The 18630-nt window shown below is 46.0% G+C and overlaps 1 protein-coding gene across 8 annotated transcripts in view; it reads left to right on the top strand.

Moving 5' to 3' along the window:
- Art3 (ADP-ribosyltransferase 3 (inactive)) overlaps window positions 1-18630 on the top strand; it is an 88454-nt gene that overhangs the window by 51848 nt on the left and 17976 nt on the right. For 7 of the 8 annotated variants that reach the window (XM_052198189.1, XM_052198193.1, XM_052198192.1 and 4 more), the window contains exons 2-3: window positions 11843-11920; window positions 16095-16803. In XM_052198189.1, coding sequence (XP_052054149.1) covers window positions 11852-11920; window positions 16095-16803 — 778 coding nt within the window. In that variant the 5' untranslated portion in view covers window positions 11843-11851. Of the gene's footprint in view, window positions 1-10654; window positions 10774-11842; window positions 11921-16094; window positions 16804-18630 lie in introns of those variants that run through there. The other variant, XM_052198186.1, reaches the window with a different exon arrangement.

Here is an 18630-nt window from a genome sequence, read left to right as displayed (position 1 = left end):
CAGTTTCCCTCAGTTTGAGATTTCTTTATTGATTCTATTTCTGCTTTTAGGTCTTGAATTGTTTTCTGTTTTCTTCATTTTGTGGCATTATCTGTGTTTTCATAGGTTTCTTTAAGGGATTTACTGTTTCCTTGTTAAGGACCTCTAATATATTCGTGAAGGTTATTTTGAAGTCCTTGTTTGGTGCTTCAGCCATATTTCATTTCTCAGGACCTACTGTTGTAAGGTTGCTGGGCTTTAGCGGAGACATACAGTCCTGGGGGTTATTGTCCTGCGAGGATAGGGTTTAGGGTGCTGATATCTGCTCTCCTCTTTGATGAGTGAGATGCTCTGTTCCTTGGTTTCTGTTTCCTCTCTGGGTCTTAGGAGAGTGTGGTGGGTGGGCGCTGCCTGGAAGGGAATGTTTCTGAGTCCCTGCAAGTGTGGTCACGGGGGCGGGGGAGGGGGGGGAGGGAGGGTGGTGGTGGTGGTGGTGTTCCAGTTAGAATGTGTTTCTTGGTCCTGGGAGCCAACATTTGTTCCTTCTCAACTTTATTATCAGGTGGCTGGCCGTCCCCACAACCTCTACTCAAGTTCTCTTCTCTTGGCTATCTTCTCATAGAAGATGGGAGACAGGCTCTGCCCCAGTCACCTTTCCTAGGTTCGCTCAGAGATTCCCTAAGAACCCATCAACTATGCTGACCAGGGAAGTGGACTGGCCATCTTCCCTCTCCCTCCAATCTGCCAATCTCGTCCCCAGCTCTGGAACAGATTATCTGTTATAGCCTCCCTTTGAGTAAATTCAAAGTTTGTTACTGCCCTGAGTAGAACCTATGAAATGGAGAGCATGTTCTTTTGCTGCCCTCTGGTGGTCACTGGCATATATGTACATGCCGTGGCATACCCACGCATGTGCTCTCACACTAACAGGTTATTTGTGTTCTTAAAACAAAAACAAAATCAAAAACAGCTCTTTTTGAGACAGTATTCACATACCATAACATTTGTTTAATTGAAATGTATAGTTCTTAGCTAGGAATAATGGCACGTGCCTGTAAACCCAGCACTTGGGATGGAGGCATGAGGATTGTGAATTTGTGACCCACTTAAGCTACCCAGTGCACTTGGGACCATTTTTAGAGCTTCTGATACACAGCACGTGTGCCATTTCAAAGCATTAGGAATGCAAGAAGTCGGTCCCCAAAGACCGCACAGTGATTCCATGATAATATTTAAGCAACACAGAGAAAGGCAACGCTGTGGAAACAGATAGGTGAGCGGGTGGCAGGACCTTGGTGGAGAGAGGAGGTGGGTGCAGAATTCACAGGGAAATGCCCTCGCCACTGCCCTCGCCACCGCCCTTGCCACCACTCACCCCATGGCCCTGGAGAGGAACCGCCCTCATCGCCGTGCTTCCTCTGTTCCTCTTGCTCCTTTGGAGACACTGTCCTCCATCTCTGTGCTCAGTTACTACAGATATGCCATGTGATATAAATATATCATTACTTCCTATTTTTTTAACAGTTGAATAATACTCCATTTGTTTATCCATTTATTAGAGGATAGACACTGGGACTGAAATATAGCATTATATATTATTGTAAATAGCATTGCTATTATAAATATTTTGTATAATTCATATAGCTACTAAAATATTCTGATTTTTTTTAAAAAGGCCATGTAACTTTTACCACTCCCATGCCCCCAGATTTGGATTAAAGCCCACCATGAAAAGCCTGGCTGATTTTGTGAATGTGTGTGTGTGTGTGTGTGAGAAAGAGAGAGAGAGAGAGAGAGAGAGAGAGAGAGAGAGAGACTTTTTATATAGAGCCTTAGCAATTGTCTTTTGAGAAGCCTTCCCCCCCCCCATGTTCTTTAGTACACATCTGGGCAGGGCGACCCATCCTGTCTGTGCAGATGTTTCCTTAGCATCAGCGCGCCTCACTTGGGACCTGGCAGCTTGTGGCTGCGATATTCTTAGTGTTTGCAAACTGGGGTGAGCCCTTTGGTGTCTCGATAAGGTTTGAAGCTACACCAAGCGGTGAAAACTCCGAGTCACAGTGACGGATAAGAGCGCACACGCTTCTGAACAACACGCCAGCTATGAAAGATCACTTCACTAAGGACTGACAGAGACTCCAGTCAGTTAAGTCAGACATGCGCGTTGCCATATGAAATGACATGTATAGTGTATAACTGGGCAGCACAGGCACTCACACACTCATCTGTCCTCAACAATTTGCTTTTAAGATATTGAGGCTGAGGAGATGGCCCAGCGGGTAAACTGCTTGCTGCACAAGCGTGACTTTGGAAGCATGGTGACTTGTACCTGTAACCCTAGCCATGAGAAGGCAGAGACAGGAAGTCCCCCTGGGACAAGCTGGCCAGCTAGCTGATCAGCCATTTCCAGGGTTAGTGAGAGATCCTCTCTCGAAAGATAAGGTGGAGATAGCAATTGAGGGAAAATACTTGACCTTAACGGCTGATCTACACACCTACACACACACACACACACACACACACACACACAGAGAGAGCGAGAGACAGAGAGAGACAGAGACAGAGAGAGACAGAGAGACAGAGAGAGACAGAGAGAGACAGAGACAGAGAGAGATACAGAGACAGAGACAGAGAGAGACAGAGAGACAGACACAGAGAGACAGACACAGACACAAAAAGAAATACATATAGATTTTTTTTGAGGCTTGCTTTCCTGAAGTCATGTACCAATTCTTCAAATAAGAAAAATTTTAAAATGAATGTTTGTATATTTTGGGGAGGTTCTATCTTACACATTGAATACAAAGTGTATTGCTTATTGCAGCTGGGTGTTACATAAACATGAAGTCAGAACTAGTGGCCTTCTGTGGAAGCTACCCTGCAATCGCCTCTGACAGCACGCGACTCCAACCCTGCATCACAAAAGTTCATTGTTGCTTCTTCTTTTGAAATTAATAGCTTGCTCTGTATAGAATCGTACCATATGCGTCGTCCCATTTTAATAACAGCAAAAGCTATTTTAGATTAAACTTACAGAACGCATAGAAATCAAATGTGAAGGAATGGGTTTGGCTAAAGAGTTGGCTCATGAGGCCTCCCTGCAAGTCATGACAGAGCAGGCAAAGGCTTGAGGATGTTCCTCCTCAGAGCCTCAGTCAGCTGGGCCCGCCCAGCTGTGGCATCCTGGCCCCTTTGCTAAATCTACTCCTAGGGGCGCCCCGCCCCCTCAGCCTCTGAAGGTAAGTGCATGTTTCAGTCACACGAATAGACAAAAGAGCCACAGACGTCACCCTGAAGTCACAGGTGAGAATGGCAGTTTGCATGTGGTCACAGGTGACAAATCAGGTATAAGTAATTAAGGTAGCAGGCATACAATGTCTGAATCAGTACACACGGGAAAAAGCAAACACCAGATAAACGAATCCTGAGGTGCAAACTCTTACTTGGGACAGAATTAAGTGGAATACCTATGACAGTGCTGATAAATAATTGAAAGACCAGTTTCTGTTTTTGTTTTTTGTTTTTTGAATGTTATGTATATGGATATTTTGCCTGCATGTATGCACCATATGCCTGCAGTAACCTTGGAGGCCAAAAGAGGGTGTCAGATTCTCTGGGACTTCAGTAACAAAAGGTTGTGAGTGTCCATCTTAGTTACATTTTTACTCAGTGACAAAACACCATGACCAGAGCAAGGAATTAGAGAAGATATTGATTAGGGGCTCATGGTTCCAGAGGGTTAGAGTCTATGGGGGAGGGGTACAGTGGCAGCAGGCAGTCACTGTGCTAGAGCATTCTTCTCCTTCTTCTTCTTCCTCTTCTTCCTCTTCTTCCTCTTTGTATCAGTTTGGGTTCTCTAGAGTCACAGAACGTATGGATAGTCTTTATATAGTTAGGGAAATTGTCAATGACTTACAGTCTATAGTCCAACTCCCCAACAATGATCAGCAGCAGCTGTGGATGGAAGTCTAAGGATCTAGCAGTTTCTCAGTCCCACAAGGCAAGCAGGCAAGGAAGAGTGAGAGAGAATCTTCCTTCTTCCAATGTCCTTATTTATCTCCAACAGAGGGTGTGGCCCAGATTATTGGGGTGTGGGTCTCCAGCAGAGGGTATGGTCCAGATTAAAGGCGTGTGCATCCATGCCTTTAATCCCAAATGATCTTGAACTTGGAGATCTCCTTGTCTTAGCCACTATGCTTCAAGGTCTCCATGCCAAGATCCAGGTCAGAAGGTCTCTGACCTGATCCAGGTCTCTGAGCCTTCCAATTCTAGACTGTAGTTCATTCCAGATATAGTCAAGTTGACAACCAGGTATAGCCACCACAATCCACCCCTTGTCAACTTGACACAAATAATATCTCATGTCCACATGAAACAATAACAAGATTGTGAATACGTCTAACATGATATAACAATCCTCGTACAATTGCAAACGCATTTGTAAATTTACAATGGAGAAATGTCTCTTGGGAACGTTCTTTTAGTGTTTCAATACCAATTGATGTTAAAGGGATTGGAAGAAAGACAAATTATCTTCAACAAAATAAGATAGAAGCATTCATATTACTTATAATCCTCGTTTCTGCAACTGGTTACGTGACCTTAGCTGGTATTTATAACTACATTCCTCTGCTACCCATTCTGTATTTCCTTCACCTTCGGCAAGCACCTCAGCAGGTCTTGGCTCTTTTCCTGGAGGATTGACCCATATCTTCATTCATGATGGGTCTGTGTCCTTTGTCATCCTGCTTGGATTAGGCTGTTGTAGTTTTCCATTGACTTTAATCACAGGACATGGTAGTACTAAGAGACGCCCTAGGGAATCTCCTGCACTCCAGACATAATCCTGCTTACCTCCATTGTGGAGAGGCAATCCAATGTCCCCATGGTAATCTGGATCTATCACCCCTCCTAACACTGTTATTCCTTTCTTAACCTGTTGGTTTAAGGGCATTAGAAGCCCAAAATGGCCAGGGGGAAGTCTGAGCTTCCAGTTCAATGGAATGTTTCTTGTGGCTCCTAGTAGGAGCACTCCCCCCTCTGGAACCAAAACTTCTAGGCCAGCAGAACCTAAATTTGTGGGGACAGAAAGCAAAAATTTTCCTAGAGGGTCACTAGGAGTGATGTGAGTGGAACTATTCCCTTTTCTACCCCTTGATTCCTGGACCCTGGCTATGGGAGAAACTGTACCATATATTGAACGCTGATTCAAAGCATATACTGCCTTCTGAAGAACTCTGCCCCAGCCCTCCATGCTGTTGCCACCTAATTGGTGCCATAACTGTGTCTTCAAAAGGCCATTCCATCTTTCTATCAGACCAGCTGCTTCAGGATGATGGGGAACATGGTAAGACCAGTGAATTCCATAATCGCAGGCCCACTGTCTCACTTCTCTGGCTGTGAAATGAGTTCCTTGGTCAGAAGCAATACTGTGTGGAATACCATGACGATAGATAAGGCATTCTATGAGTCCACGGATGGTGGTTTTGGCAGAAGCATTACGTGCAGGAAAGGCAAATCCATAACCAGAATAAGTATCTACTCCAGTAAGAGCAAAACACTGTCCTTTCCACAGGGGATATGGTCCAATATAGTCAACCTGCCACCAGGTTGCTGGCTGGTCACCTCGAGGAGTGGTGCCATATCTGGGGCTCAGTGTTGGTTTCTGCTGTTGGCAGATCTGGCATTCAGCAGCAGCTGTAGCCAGGCCAGCCTTGGTGAGTAGAAGTCCGTGTTTCTGAGCCCAAGCATAACCTCCGTCTCGGCCACCATGGCCACTTTGTTCCTGTGCCCACTGGGCAATAACTGGGATGGCTGGGGAAAGAGGCTGACTGTTTACAAAACGGGTCATCTTATCCACTTGATTATTGAACTCCTCCTTAACTGAAGTCACCTTTTGGTGAGCATTTACATGGGACACAAATATCTTCACATCCTTTGCCCATTTGGAGAGATCTATCCACATACTTCTTCCCAGATGTCTTTCTCACCAATTTTCCAATTGTGATCTTTCCATGTCCCTGACCATCCAGCCAATCCATTGGCTACAGCCCATGAGTCAGTGAACAATTGTACATCTGGCCATTTCTTCTTCCAAACAAACTGTAATACCATGTGTACTACCCGAAGTTCTGCCCACTGTGAAGATTTTCCTTCACCTGAATCTTTCAGGCTTGTCCCAGAAAGGGGTTTGTAATGCTGCAGCTGTCCACTTCTGGGTGGTGCCTGTATAACAGAGCCATCAGTAAACCAGGTCCTAGTCTTCTCTTCTTCAGTCAACTGGTCATAGGGAACACCCCATGAGGCTATAGGCGCATGCTTGGCAGCAGATGACATTGTAACAGGAGTAGAAACCATAGGCATCTGAACAACTTCTTCATGTAACTTGCTTGTGCCTTCAGGACCTGCTCTGGCCCGATCACATATATACCACTTCCATTTGATAATAGACTGCTGTTGTGCACACCCTACTTTATGACTTGGAGGGTCTGATAACACCCAGCTCATGATGGGCAGTTCAGGTCGCATAGTAACTTGGTATCCTATTGTCAAACGTTCAGTTTCCACTAAGGCCCAATAGCAGGCCAAGAGCTGTTTTTCAAAGGGAGAGTAGTTGTCTGCAGATGACGGTAGAGATTTGCTCCAAAATCCCAAAGGTCTCTTCTGTGATTCACTTACAGGGGCCTGCCAGAGGCTCCAAACAGCATCTCTATCTGCCACTGACACCTCAAGTACCATTGGGGCTGCTGGATCATACGGTCCAAGTGGTAGTGCAGCCTGCACAGCAGCCTGGACCTGTTGAAGAGCCTTCTCCTGTTCTGGGCCCCACACAAAGCTAGCAGCTTTCCGAGTCACTCAGTAAATAGGCCTGAGTAACACTCCTAAGTGAGGAATGTGCTGTCTCCAGAATCCAAAGAGACCCACTAAATGTTGTGCTTCTTTCTTGATGGTGGGAGGGGCCAGGTGCAATAACTTATCTTTCACCTTAGAAGGAATATCTCTGCATGCCGCACACCACTGTACTCCTAAGAATTTCACTAAAGTAGATGGTTCTTGAATCTTGGTTGGATTTATTTCTCATCCTCTGATACGCATATGTGTTACCAATGAATCCAAAGTGGTTGCTACTTCCTGCTCACTTGGTCCAATCAGCATAATATCATCAATATAGTGCACCAATGTGATATTTTGTGGAAGAGACAAACGATCAAGGTCTCTTCTAACTAAGTTATGACACAGGGCAGGAGAATTATTATATGCTTGAGGCAAAACTGTAAACGTACACTGCTGGCCTCGCCAACTGAAAGCAAATTGCTTCTGGTGGTCCTTATGGACAGGCACTGAGAAGAAGGCATTTGCCAGGTCAATAGCTGCGTACCAGGTTCCAGGAGATGTGTTAATTTGCTCAAGTAACGAAACTACATCTGGTACAGCAGCTGCAATTGGAGTTACCACCTGATTTAATTTTCGACAGTTAACTGTCATCCTCCATGATCCATCTGTCTTCTGCACTGGCCAGATGGGAGAGTTAAAGGGAGATGTGGTGGGAACCACCACCCCTGCATCTTTCAAATCCTTGATTGTGGCAGTAATTTCTGCAATTCCTCCAAGAATATGATATTGTTTTTTGATTCACTATTTTTCTTTGGCAGAGGCAACTCTAAAGGCTTCCATTTTGCCTTTCCAACCATAATAGCCCTCACTCCACAGGTCAGAGAACCAATATGAGAATTCTGCCAATTTCTGAGTATATCTATCCCAATTATACATTCTGGAACTGGGGAAATGACCACAGGATGTGTGCGGGGACCCACTGGACCTACTGTGAGTCGCACATCAGTCAAAACTCCTTTAATCACCTGTCCTCCATAAGCCCCTATTCTAACTGGAGGGCCACAATGTTTCTTGGGATCTCCTGGAATCAGTGTCAATTCAGAACCAGTATCCAATAGCCCCCGGAAAGTCTGATTATTTCCTTTCCCCCAGTGTACAGTTACCCTTGTAAAAGGCCGTAGGTCCCTCTGGGGAAGAATTGGTGAAAGACTAACAGCAAAACTTTTAGGTGTCTTATCAAGATCCTTCCTCAGGGGAACCCGGACACCCCTTCATTCAAGGGGTTCTGGATCTCAATTTCAACAGGGTCTTCCCACACATTCCCATCCCAAGTTATAGGATCCCATTCTTTGCCAATTAATGCCCTTACTTTAACTGCTGACACCTTCTGAGGTTGAGACTTAAATTTTCGCTGTAATTCATCCAACCTTATAATGAGGGCTTCAGTTTGATTTTCTGCTACCTGAGCTCTATGGCTGCTAGAGAGTAGATTCTCTTCAAGGGCACACTTAGCAACTTTTAGATTGTTTACTTGAGTCTGGAGCTCTTCGATTTTATCACACAACCCCTTCCTTTCCTTCATTGTTTTTTCCTGAGATGCTAAGAGCAACCAGCCAGCAAAATCATTTTCTGATTTTTTTCCCCAACTTGGAGAAAGTATTGTATACTACCAAATCACCTAATTCATCAAGATAATCAAAGGCATTAGCTTCTTTAAGCTTGAGATATAGTTTCATCCACGGGTCTTCAATATTCTCTGAGCTCCCCAGGAGGGAGAGAATCTGGAGAAGCTTCAGTAGTTGAAGGTGCTATTGGATAAACCAAGCAACTCCAAAATTTTGAAACATTCATCCTTATACTTCTGCTCCTCTAGAACCACTTCTGGTACCAACTTCCGTATTAGTTTGGGTTCTCTAGAGTCACAGAACGTATGGATAGTCTTTATATAGTTAGGGAAATTGTCAATGACTTACAGTCTATAGTCCAACTCCCCAACAATGATCAGCAGCAGCTGTGGATGGAAGTCCAAGGATCTAGCAGTTTCTCAGTCCCACGAGGCAAGCAGGCAAGGAAGAGTGAGAGAGAATCTTTCTTCTTTCAATGTCCTTATATATCTCCAGCAGAGGGTGTAGTCCAGATTAAAGGCTGTAGGTCTCCAACAGAGGGTGTGGCCCAGATTATTGGCGTGTGCATCCATGCCTTTAATCCCAAATGATCTTGAACTTGGAGATCTCCTTGTCTTAGCCACTATGCTTCAAGGTCTCCATGCCAATATCCAGGTCAGAAACTTATATCTCTGAGCCTTCCAATTCTAGACTGTAGTTCATTCCAGATACAGTCAAGTTGACAACCAGGAATAGCCACCACACTCTTCTTCCTCTTCTTCCCCTTCTTCCTCTTCTTCTTTTTTTTTTCTTCAGTTTTTTGAGACAGGGTTTCTCTGTGTCACCCTGGCTGTCCTGGAACTCATTCTCTAGACCAGGCTGGCCTCCAACTCAGAAATCCGCCTGCTTCTGCCTCCCAAGTGCTGGGATTAAAGGCGTGCTTAAAGCCACTGTCTGGCTAACAATCTCTTGGCTTTGTTTGTTTGTTTGTTTGTTTTGTTTTGTTTTTAAAAAAGAGAAAGGTTAAGAGATGTAAAGTGCTGGGCTATGCAGAGAAACCCTGTCTCAAAAAAAAAAGCGCCCCCCCCCCCCACACACACACAGAGAGAGAGAGAGAGAGAGAGAGAGAGAGAGAGATGTAAAGTAATTGCTGTGTGGGTGCGGAGTTCTGAGTTCAAAGCCTAGCCCACATAGAAACCAGGAGTGGTGGTGTGTGCCACTGTAAATCCCAGCACGGGCCACGGGGGAGGCAGAGACAAGAGGGTCCCTGGAGTTCACTTGCCACCCAGGCTAGCAAAGTCATTTTAGGTTTAGTGAGGAACCCTGTCTCAGAAAGTGAAATGGAAAAAAACCCACGATGACTAGAAGCAACCTGGGGAGGAAGGAGTTTATTTTGTCTTGTCCATCACTAAGGGAGTTTAGATGGAGAACTCAAGCAGGGCAGGAACCTAGAGGCAGGAAGTGATGCCGAGGCTGTGAAGGAGGGACACTTACCAGGCTGTTCCTCGTGGTGGGGACCACTACCACACCCACAGTGAGCCGCATCTTCCCCAGCCAATCATCGAAATGTACTAGGCTATTCTTGGGGGTGATTTTCTGAGTTGAGGTTCCCTCTTGCCAAATGACTCTAGTGGCATCAAGACAGCAGAAAACTAGCCAGCATGGGCGCCTTACTCAGGATTGTGCTAGATGCCACCCGCACCAGGCTCCTTCCTGCCAGCGTTCCCGTTAGACTGCCATTGGCCTTCGTTTATTCTGTGCAGTTGTTCCCTGATTGTGTTTGGGTGCACCCGTAGTGGTTTGTTAGGTTGTGAACACTCTTCAGTACTTTGCTTGCTTGCGTATCTCTGTGCCTGGCATGCACCTGAAATGCAGTCGGTTGGTTGAGTGAGTGGTGATAGCCATCAATCACTGTTGACAAAGTTTAACAAGCGAGCCCCCTTGCTGTGGGTGTCATAGAAGACAGTCCAGCCTTCCTTCTGGCATGTGAGTATCAAAGGCTCAGTCGTTGGGAACTGACACCCCTCCCCCCAAGGGAGTCCAGGGCTGAGTTCAGATCTGAGCGTGCTCCGTGGCAGGGGCATTGCTGTGGATTCACAGACCTTTTGAAGATTGGTTCCAGGGCAGAGTGTGGGGACCGGATATAAATAGCAGGGCACAAGTGAGCTAAATGAGCCCCTGCCAAGCCACTGCCAGGGATGACCGCTAGGGATGTTATAAAAAGAAAAGCATTCCCAGGCGACTCACTGTCACTGTCAACAACATCCTATCCTGGAGGGAAGCTCTCCACAGCCGAGAGTGGGAATCCGAGTGAGACAGGCATCATTTAAACTTCCTGAAAAGGCACAAACTCCAGGTAAACATTTTGATTTATTTGCACCCAGACTACAGGAAGGGAGAGCAGGGAAAGCCTGGCCCCCCAGCTGGCTTGGCACATGCTGCCCGCAGGCCGGTGCGTATTCCACAGACGTTTTCAGAGGGAAGTTTGACACAGAGTGGCATCTTAAAATAACAACAAATACTTTAGTAGCATAGATATAAGGACAGTTTTTGAAGACAAGAATCCGGGGTCAAGATGGATTACAAAAAGAAAGACTTCCCTTCCCCTGTACTGCTCATTACCTCTTTTAGGAAAATAGAGACTTCATTTGAGTTACAGCAGTTCCAGCTGTGAGAGATCGGAGGCTAGCAGCCTGCGTCACTTAATTGAGTTGGTTAATGGCTTCTGCCAGTAAGGATTCTTGCCCCCCTGTCTGTCCCTTATGCTGCCACAAATACCAGAATGGGTATTGGGCGTCCAGCCAGGAGAATGATAGAAACTTGTTAGAGCCACTACCTCCGAAGGGCTCCTGAGTCTGCTCCTAATGTCAGGACATTCCGCAGAGGCTTGTGTTGATTGTGAAGGGTTGGAGGAGGGAGGTCACCTCAGGTGACGACTGGCTTTGTATTGCTGGTGACCTCATATTTTCTCTCCCACCCAAGTGGGCATGTTCTACCTCACAAAGCAAACAGAAGAACAGAAGTTTGCATGGGAAAGTTTCTAGACAGTTCTTAGAAACTGGGACTCAGTGTAAGTGCGTGGTAATTTTAGTTTGTGTCGTTTCCTGTGCATACTCGGGGATGTTTAGAGATGGGGGAAAAATCTCCGGTGGAGAAGTCTGTCTAGAGTTATGTGGAGGTAGACAGATTGGCTCTTGGAAGCACTAAAGTTCTCTGAAGTTTCACATTGTCATCTCTAGAACAATCTGTTAGACATCTGGATAAAACCGAATGCCTCTTAGAGTCATAGGAATGTATTTGATAATCACTTCGACCATCGCAATATCTATCTAGAATGAAAAAATATATGACATCACATTGTATTGCTGTTTTCCTAAACCCTCTCTGTTAAGTCTACTGAACTAAAGTTTTTCATTCTAATCCAGACAAGAAAAATGAAGATGGGACATTTTGAAATGGTCACCACACTGCTGGCAGCCACAGTTCTAATGGACGTCTTCCAGGTAATGTAGGGAATGGAAAACGCTCGATCACTGGGATGGGAGCCCTGAACTGGGATGGCAGCTCTGTGGACTGAAGGAGCCAGGAGAGGCAAATTAACTTGTTGAAAGCAGCCTTTCCTTCATTTTGCAGGTTTCACATGTGGTAAGTATAGAAAATTAAAAATGTTAAAGTAAGCAAAGACAGAAAAATTCAACCACAAACTGCCTCACTCAGAGGGAGAGACTCCTGGGGGATAGTGTAGACAGCCTACATGACTTCTCTCTCTTCGTGTATAACTGAATTGAAAATATATCAATACTGCCTATGATACTTTTAACCTTGTCTACAACTAATACTGCCCAGCATTTCCATGTCAATATTCTGGACATAACATGTATTCTCCAAATAATGCCACACAGTGTTTGATTCCATGTTTGTTATTAAACTAAGTAACGGATATTTCCTTGTTATCTTTATACTGACAGAAATTTTATCGTGTCATTCTGAGTTCAACATTTGAAAGCAGTAACATAATTTTGTGTGTGGTATGAATCAGGTATCTCACTTGCCTTAAGTTGAAAACATTGTAACCAGTTTTAGGGTTTTGATCCACCTTCTAGACTCTAGAAATCTAAGCATCGTCATCTTATACTCTGTTGCCTGCACATTGTGTTACTGGTTCTTTTACTTAAAAACATGTAGTTGAGATACCCTTAAGACATTTCAAAGCACACACCTCATCAGCTGCTGATGTCCCGCAGTCACTGTGGAGTCACGCATTCCACCATGCTCTGAAGAGGCACTTTGCATCCTGTAGGTCAGCCCCAGTCCCCCCTCCCTCTAGTCTCTGGCAACCAGAGAGGTGTGTGGACATTTCAGTGGAGAGGAATCCTGCAGAATGTGGTCTTTTGTATTTGGTGTCTTTGGCTTCCCATACTGTTTTCCCAAGCCCACCCTGGTTGTGACGTGTATTAGTATCTCGTTCTTTTCATTAATGAACACCAGCGCCATCACTGGGCTGTGCCGCTTCTTCTTTATCAATCAGGCATCTGTGGGTTGTTCCGCTTTATGGTGACTATAAATAGAACTGCCTTGAACATCTGTGTATGGGTTTCTGTGAATGTTTTCCATTCTCTCGTGAATTTATTGCTCTCTAGGGATGCATAGAAGCACTCTTGTAGCCTTATGCAGGACTTACTTGTATACCTAGCACTTATATGTAGCGGCAATTTTGGAATTTTGGTTTCTTTAAAAACCACAGAAATACTATAAGAACATGGTTTCATTTTAATCCCAGGTGTGGGGACATGGGGCTGCTTCAGATTGTCCACCACAGCTGATTATGATTTACCTCCTGCTCTAGCACGGTCGTGATTTTGCCAGTGGCGGTGGATAGTTTCAGTGATTGTGGGATGTTGGAAATTGTATTTCCTCCCCCATGCCCTGAAAGGACTTTCCTGAGGGCATATACATCCTATGGCCCCGAGAGGCCAGGTGGGTGAGGGTTGTTTTTTTTGTTGTTGTTTTGTTTTGGTTGTTTGCTGTTGGTCGTGGCTTGTTAAGTAGTCACAAGCAAAGCAGAAACAACAGGAAGAAATTAGGTATCCTGACAGTGAAGATCAAACTTGCCCAAGGAACTCAATGCCCTAATCATCAGGCAGCAGGCTAATGATAATGTGGCCTCCTTTCTCGTCTCTCCTTTTCTCTCTTCTATCTAGTATTCTAGGGGGTTGAACGAGTGGAAGAAAAGGGGTGGATAAGGGTGGAAGAAAGAAGAAACCCACAAGGTAGCAAAAGACCGGCTACACTTACGTATGTAATTGTGCACCTAGTACTACCTACATAAGTGAGCACGAATTAGCCAGGACCGTGCTACTCTGCACAACAGAATTGCACATTATTTCACTCTTTGTACTTCACTCGAGAGTCATACTGGGTCGTATCACAACCTCAAGTTGAACTCCCCGAGGTGCTGCTACAGCGCCTTGCATACTGGCTGCACTCCATCCAGCATGAATCAGGGCTCCAGTTCAGCTGCCTCCCAGTTGCTTGTGGTTTTGTTGCTTTGCCCTTGCTTTGGTTCTGGTTGTTATTTTCATTCCTGTGGGTATGAAGCAGTGCCTCTTGTGGTTTCAATTTGCCTTTCAAGTATTGGTTTGCAACACCTCATTTTTACCATGCTTCTTTTATTAATGTTTTTCCACCAATTGGTTTCTCTTCTGAAACACTAAGGTCGTTTCCACGTATTTGAAATGAATTTTCAGTAGCTGAATGCCATCACTATGAGCTTTTGTTTAGACGGATATGTCAGAGGAAGACATCCTCAGCTCATTCACCCAAAGTTCCCTACCTGCTCCTCCCGGTTCATTCATTTGTCCTCAATGGTGACAGTATCAGGAGCTGTGCCACCACAAGGCACGCCCTGTACAGAACACACAATCAGCTACGGTGTCTGGCCAGAAAGGCTTGCTATCTAAAATTAGACATGTGAAGACTGCTTTGTGAGGCGTAGGGAAAAGACAGGAACATATTGGCTCGATTCTGATCCAGGGGGAGGAATGTGGGAGGTGGTTTCAGGTCTGATGTCTTATGTTGCTGTCTTCAGGATAACTCAAGCTGTCTTCAGGCTGAACTCTGGGACATTCTGTGCTAGAGAGCAAAGGGCATTTTATAACTTCGAGACTGCAGTGACTTGATCTCTGAAGCATGTCAGGACACTGGCCTACAGACCTGGGGGTGCAGGGGTCTCGGTGACCCCCGCTGACGCTCCCACGGCCAGCCATCAGTTCGTGGCACTGGCCCACTCAGTTCTCTCATCGGTAAAGTGTTTCCTTTTGTTTAGCAAAATTAGACTCTTTGAAAAGTGCCACTTAAATGTCAGTGGGCTTCATCACTGGGACATTCTAATTTTTTAGAAGCAACAGAACATTTTGATGAAGAAGGCAAAACTCTGGAACCAGAGAGTCTGGGGTCAAATACACAAATCTGTATCTTTAAAAGAAAGAGGTAGAAGAGAGGTCTCAGTATCTTAGTTTCCTTATCTCTAAAGGAAAAGGACTGGAAAGATGCTTGAAGGCTCTCTCTATGTGCTGTTCTTACAGAGGACATAGGTTCTGTTCCTGGCACCCCACCCACAACTCCAGTGACTGTCTACTAACTTCCAGGCACCAGACACTCACATGGTGACTGATATACACGCACACATAAGCACTCATACACATAAAATAAAATAATTAAACCTTTAAAATAAAATGAAGTAAAATACAATAAAGCAAAGGAAGTCTAGTGATAGTAACCCCCCTCTCCCTCCTCCATTATGTGAGGTAATTTATGTGAAGCATTTATGCTAAGAAAGAGCATAGAAAGCAGAAGTCTGTTAGAGTTAGAAATGGGGTGGGGGTAGGGGGGTGGTGATAGCCGGAACCAGAAGTGTCCAAGGAAGACTTCACAAACAGCTGAATGAGCAGGTGGTCGTTACTAATGGTTGTGAGCAGTGAGTTTATACATTTGGCCTTAGACACTGGTCTAAGGGGACGAGGGGGAAGTTGACAGAAAGGTGTGGCCCTCACAGGGACTTCCTCATCCTCACAGCCTCCTCTCTCTGTCAGTGCCATCATAGCTCTCCTTCCTGACTGTGTCCCCTGGTGGGACTCCAAGAACAGCTGTTGGAATTCCTAAGCCAGCGCTAGCCCAAGGCTGACAGTTTGAAAGGAAAGGGTTTCTTTGAGGAGACGGGTGTTCTGATCGCTGGGCCTGGATCTCCTGCTTTTACTTTGGGCCCCAAGTGCACAGTCAGTCCTATCCGTGTCACAGGAATAAGGGAGGGTGCGACCAGAGGGAAAGGTGACGTTTGTCGTGATGTATTTCCTACCACATGCAGTAGTTTACACATGGTACTTTGCATTATGCAAAAAACGGTCTCAAGAGTTGGAGGAAATGTAGCTAAGGACACTCAGTGTTCCAGCCCGGGCTAGACTGTCTTTAGTCTCTCCCCAGCACTGAGCTCAGGCGAATGAATTGCGTGGAGAATTCCTCCCTGCACCTCTCCGCTGACGTGTACTCTTTCCTCTGTCCACGCCATGGGATGTAATTCCTAATTATAAGGGCATGGGAGAGTGGGCGCACTACTGTGAGAGAAATTGATATCAAATCCGTGTGTGATTTCAAGAGCGCCCCTTCTCTTTTGCTCTGAAGGTGAAGGCGGAAGTGTTAGACATGGCGGAGAATGCCTTCGACGACGAATACCTCAAGTGCAACAGCAGAATGGAAATGAAGTACATCCCGCAGATGGAGAGGGAGGAGCGCGCCAGCGATGCGCTCCTGCGGACCGTGTGGGACAATGCAGGGATCCAGTGGGAGGCGCGGAAGGCTCAGATCTCCCTCCCGACGAACTTCAAGGATGCCTACGGAATAGCTCTGATGGCCTACGTGACTGAGGCTCGGGAGCAGACTCCCTTTTACCACACGTTCAACAGTGCCGTGAGGACAGCCGGCCTGTCCCGAAGACGGTACATCTACAACTTCCCGTTCAAGGCTTTTCATTTTTACCTGGTAAGAGCCCTGCAGCTGCTGAGACGACCTTGCGAGAAAAGTTACAAAACCGTGGTGTACAGCACGAACCCAGACATTTCATTCACATTCGGAGAGTCAGACCAAGTCAGGCTGGGCAACTTCACGTTGGCATATTCAGCCAAACCCGAGCCGGCTGACGCCCAGCGGCTGCTAACCATCCGGACCTGCTTTGGAGTTGCCGTGGGAAAGTTTCTTAATAAAGAAAATGAAGAAGTTGTTTTAATACCTCTGAGTGAGGTTTTTCAAGTGTCGAGGGAAGGAACTGGCCGCGACCTTATCCTTCACAGCATAAACAATACCTGCAGCTACTACGAGTGTGCATTCCTCGGGGGTAAGTGATGTCTGCTGATCAGGGTTTGTCTGGGAGGAAAGCGGTGGGGTGCACTCAGGTCCAGGAGAGCCGACTGGTTTTGCAAGGCAGTTTTCAGCCTCCTACTGAGTGCTGTTTCTTCATCTAGAACTCACTTGTCAGATAAATACCTGTACTTCATGACTAAAGTTAAATGACAGGCCAGCACTGTAAAGCAAAGCCCATTTTGCCCCTCAGGGTCAAACTTCTTTGGTTGTTACAACGTAGGAAGAGATGTGCTTGCTATTGGCCAGGTACGGCTAAACAATGCTCAAGACCCCATCCTAACTAAGAATTATCTAGTCCAAAATGTCAGTAGTGCTGGCGTTGAGAATTCTCACTGCATGTCAGGGCAGTAAACACAATCCCATCCTGTTCCCAAGTGGCTGGCATCCATTCTGAATTTTAAGTCCGGTTTTCCAGGTACTATCATGTTTGTAGGGGGAATAGCATGCTTTCACCTTTCTGGATTTAAATTTCTTTAGACGTGGTCTAAACATTCCCAATAGAGTGTTCAGCCCTCTTACGCCACGTGTCATTTTAAGACGTCTTTACTAATCCCGGATCAATAGTTCAGGCTTGTGATCCCACCTATTCAGGAGGCCGAGGCAGACGCGTCCAGTTCAAGGCCAGCTTGGGCCACTTAAGTGAGACCCTGCCTCCGATGGTAATAGGTTAGTGATGGAGGGTTCACTCTTCATCCTAAGGATTATGAAGACTTCATATTTCTCTCAGCTTTAATAGAAAGCCTAACAGTTCTTATGGACTGGAGCTGGGCTGTCGGTTCCGGGCTCCTCTGCAGTGTTAGTAAACCAGGCTATCTCACTTCGCATTACCGTTTGCCCCGAGGCATCAGTCAGCATCCAAGACAGACACAGAAGAGCTGACCATCCACCAGTTTGCAGGGAGGGCCAAAGCTCCGCCACACGTCTGCCTTGTACGTCTGACTCCAGCCCTTTGCTGGGACTCTTTCTTGGTCACGCACAGCCACAGGAAAGGCTTAAGAAAGGAGGAGGTCATTTTTGCAGCCCCCGTGACACAGGAAGAATGGGAATTAGAAGTGGCTGCTAGGATGCTGTGCACATCTGTGATCTTGGGTTTGGACCTAGCCTGGGATACATAAAGAAATTGTGTTTCAAAAAGAGGAGGGGGGGGGAGGAAGAGGTGGGAGGGGGAGAGAGGGAGGGAGAGACAGACAGACAGACAGACAGACAGGATTGGTAGGTCAGTAACCTGAAAGTGTCTGATGATTGCTGTCTCTTCCTTAACAGTCTGATGACTCCATCTTCTTCCCCACGTGTGCTGTTGGTCTAGTAAATTGCTGGGTTTTGTTGGTTTGGTTTGGTTTTACCTCTGTAATACTTCCTTTGCCATGGTAATTTTATTACTTCATTTAAAAATATCCTATTAATAATTCATCCCAGACCTTTTGACAGGAATCTCTCCGTGCATTCCTCCTTCCCACCTGTGGATACCCAGATCCCCGGGTCACCCTGCTAAGGGCTGCGCCCCTGGGCTCCCCAAAGGTCCTCCAGCCTCTCCACAACACCCAGCTAAGGTTTTGCTCCTCCCACAGAGCCCTGTTCTGGGTCTGCGTGCTTCCCAGGTTACTCCCCTTTGTTTGGCGGGGTGAGGCCAAGGGTCAAGCACAGTTTTCTGAGACACGGTATCTGGCGGCAAATCTTCTAAGACTGAATGTGTGAGGCGCCCGTCTTTAAGCTCAATCAATAGCTTTTGTAGCCTGCCATGTCTTTGCATGGCTCTAGGGACTTGGACCTTACTAGGAGCTGATGAGAGGATGAAGCCAAG

The sequence above is a fragment of the Apodemus sylvaticus genome, chromosome 11 (assembly GCF_947179515.1).
Source record: "Apodemus sylvaticus chromosome 11, mApoSyl1.1, whole genome shotgun sequence".
Classification (NCBI taxonomy): domain Eukaryota; kingdom Metazoa; phylum Chordata; class Mammalia; order Rodentia; family Muridae; genus Apodemus; species Apodemus sylvaticus.
This window is presented reverse-complemented; position numbering and strand designations above follow the sequence as displayed.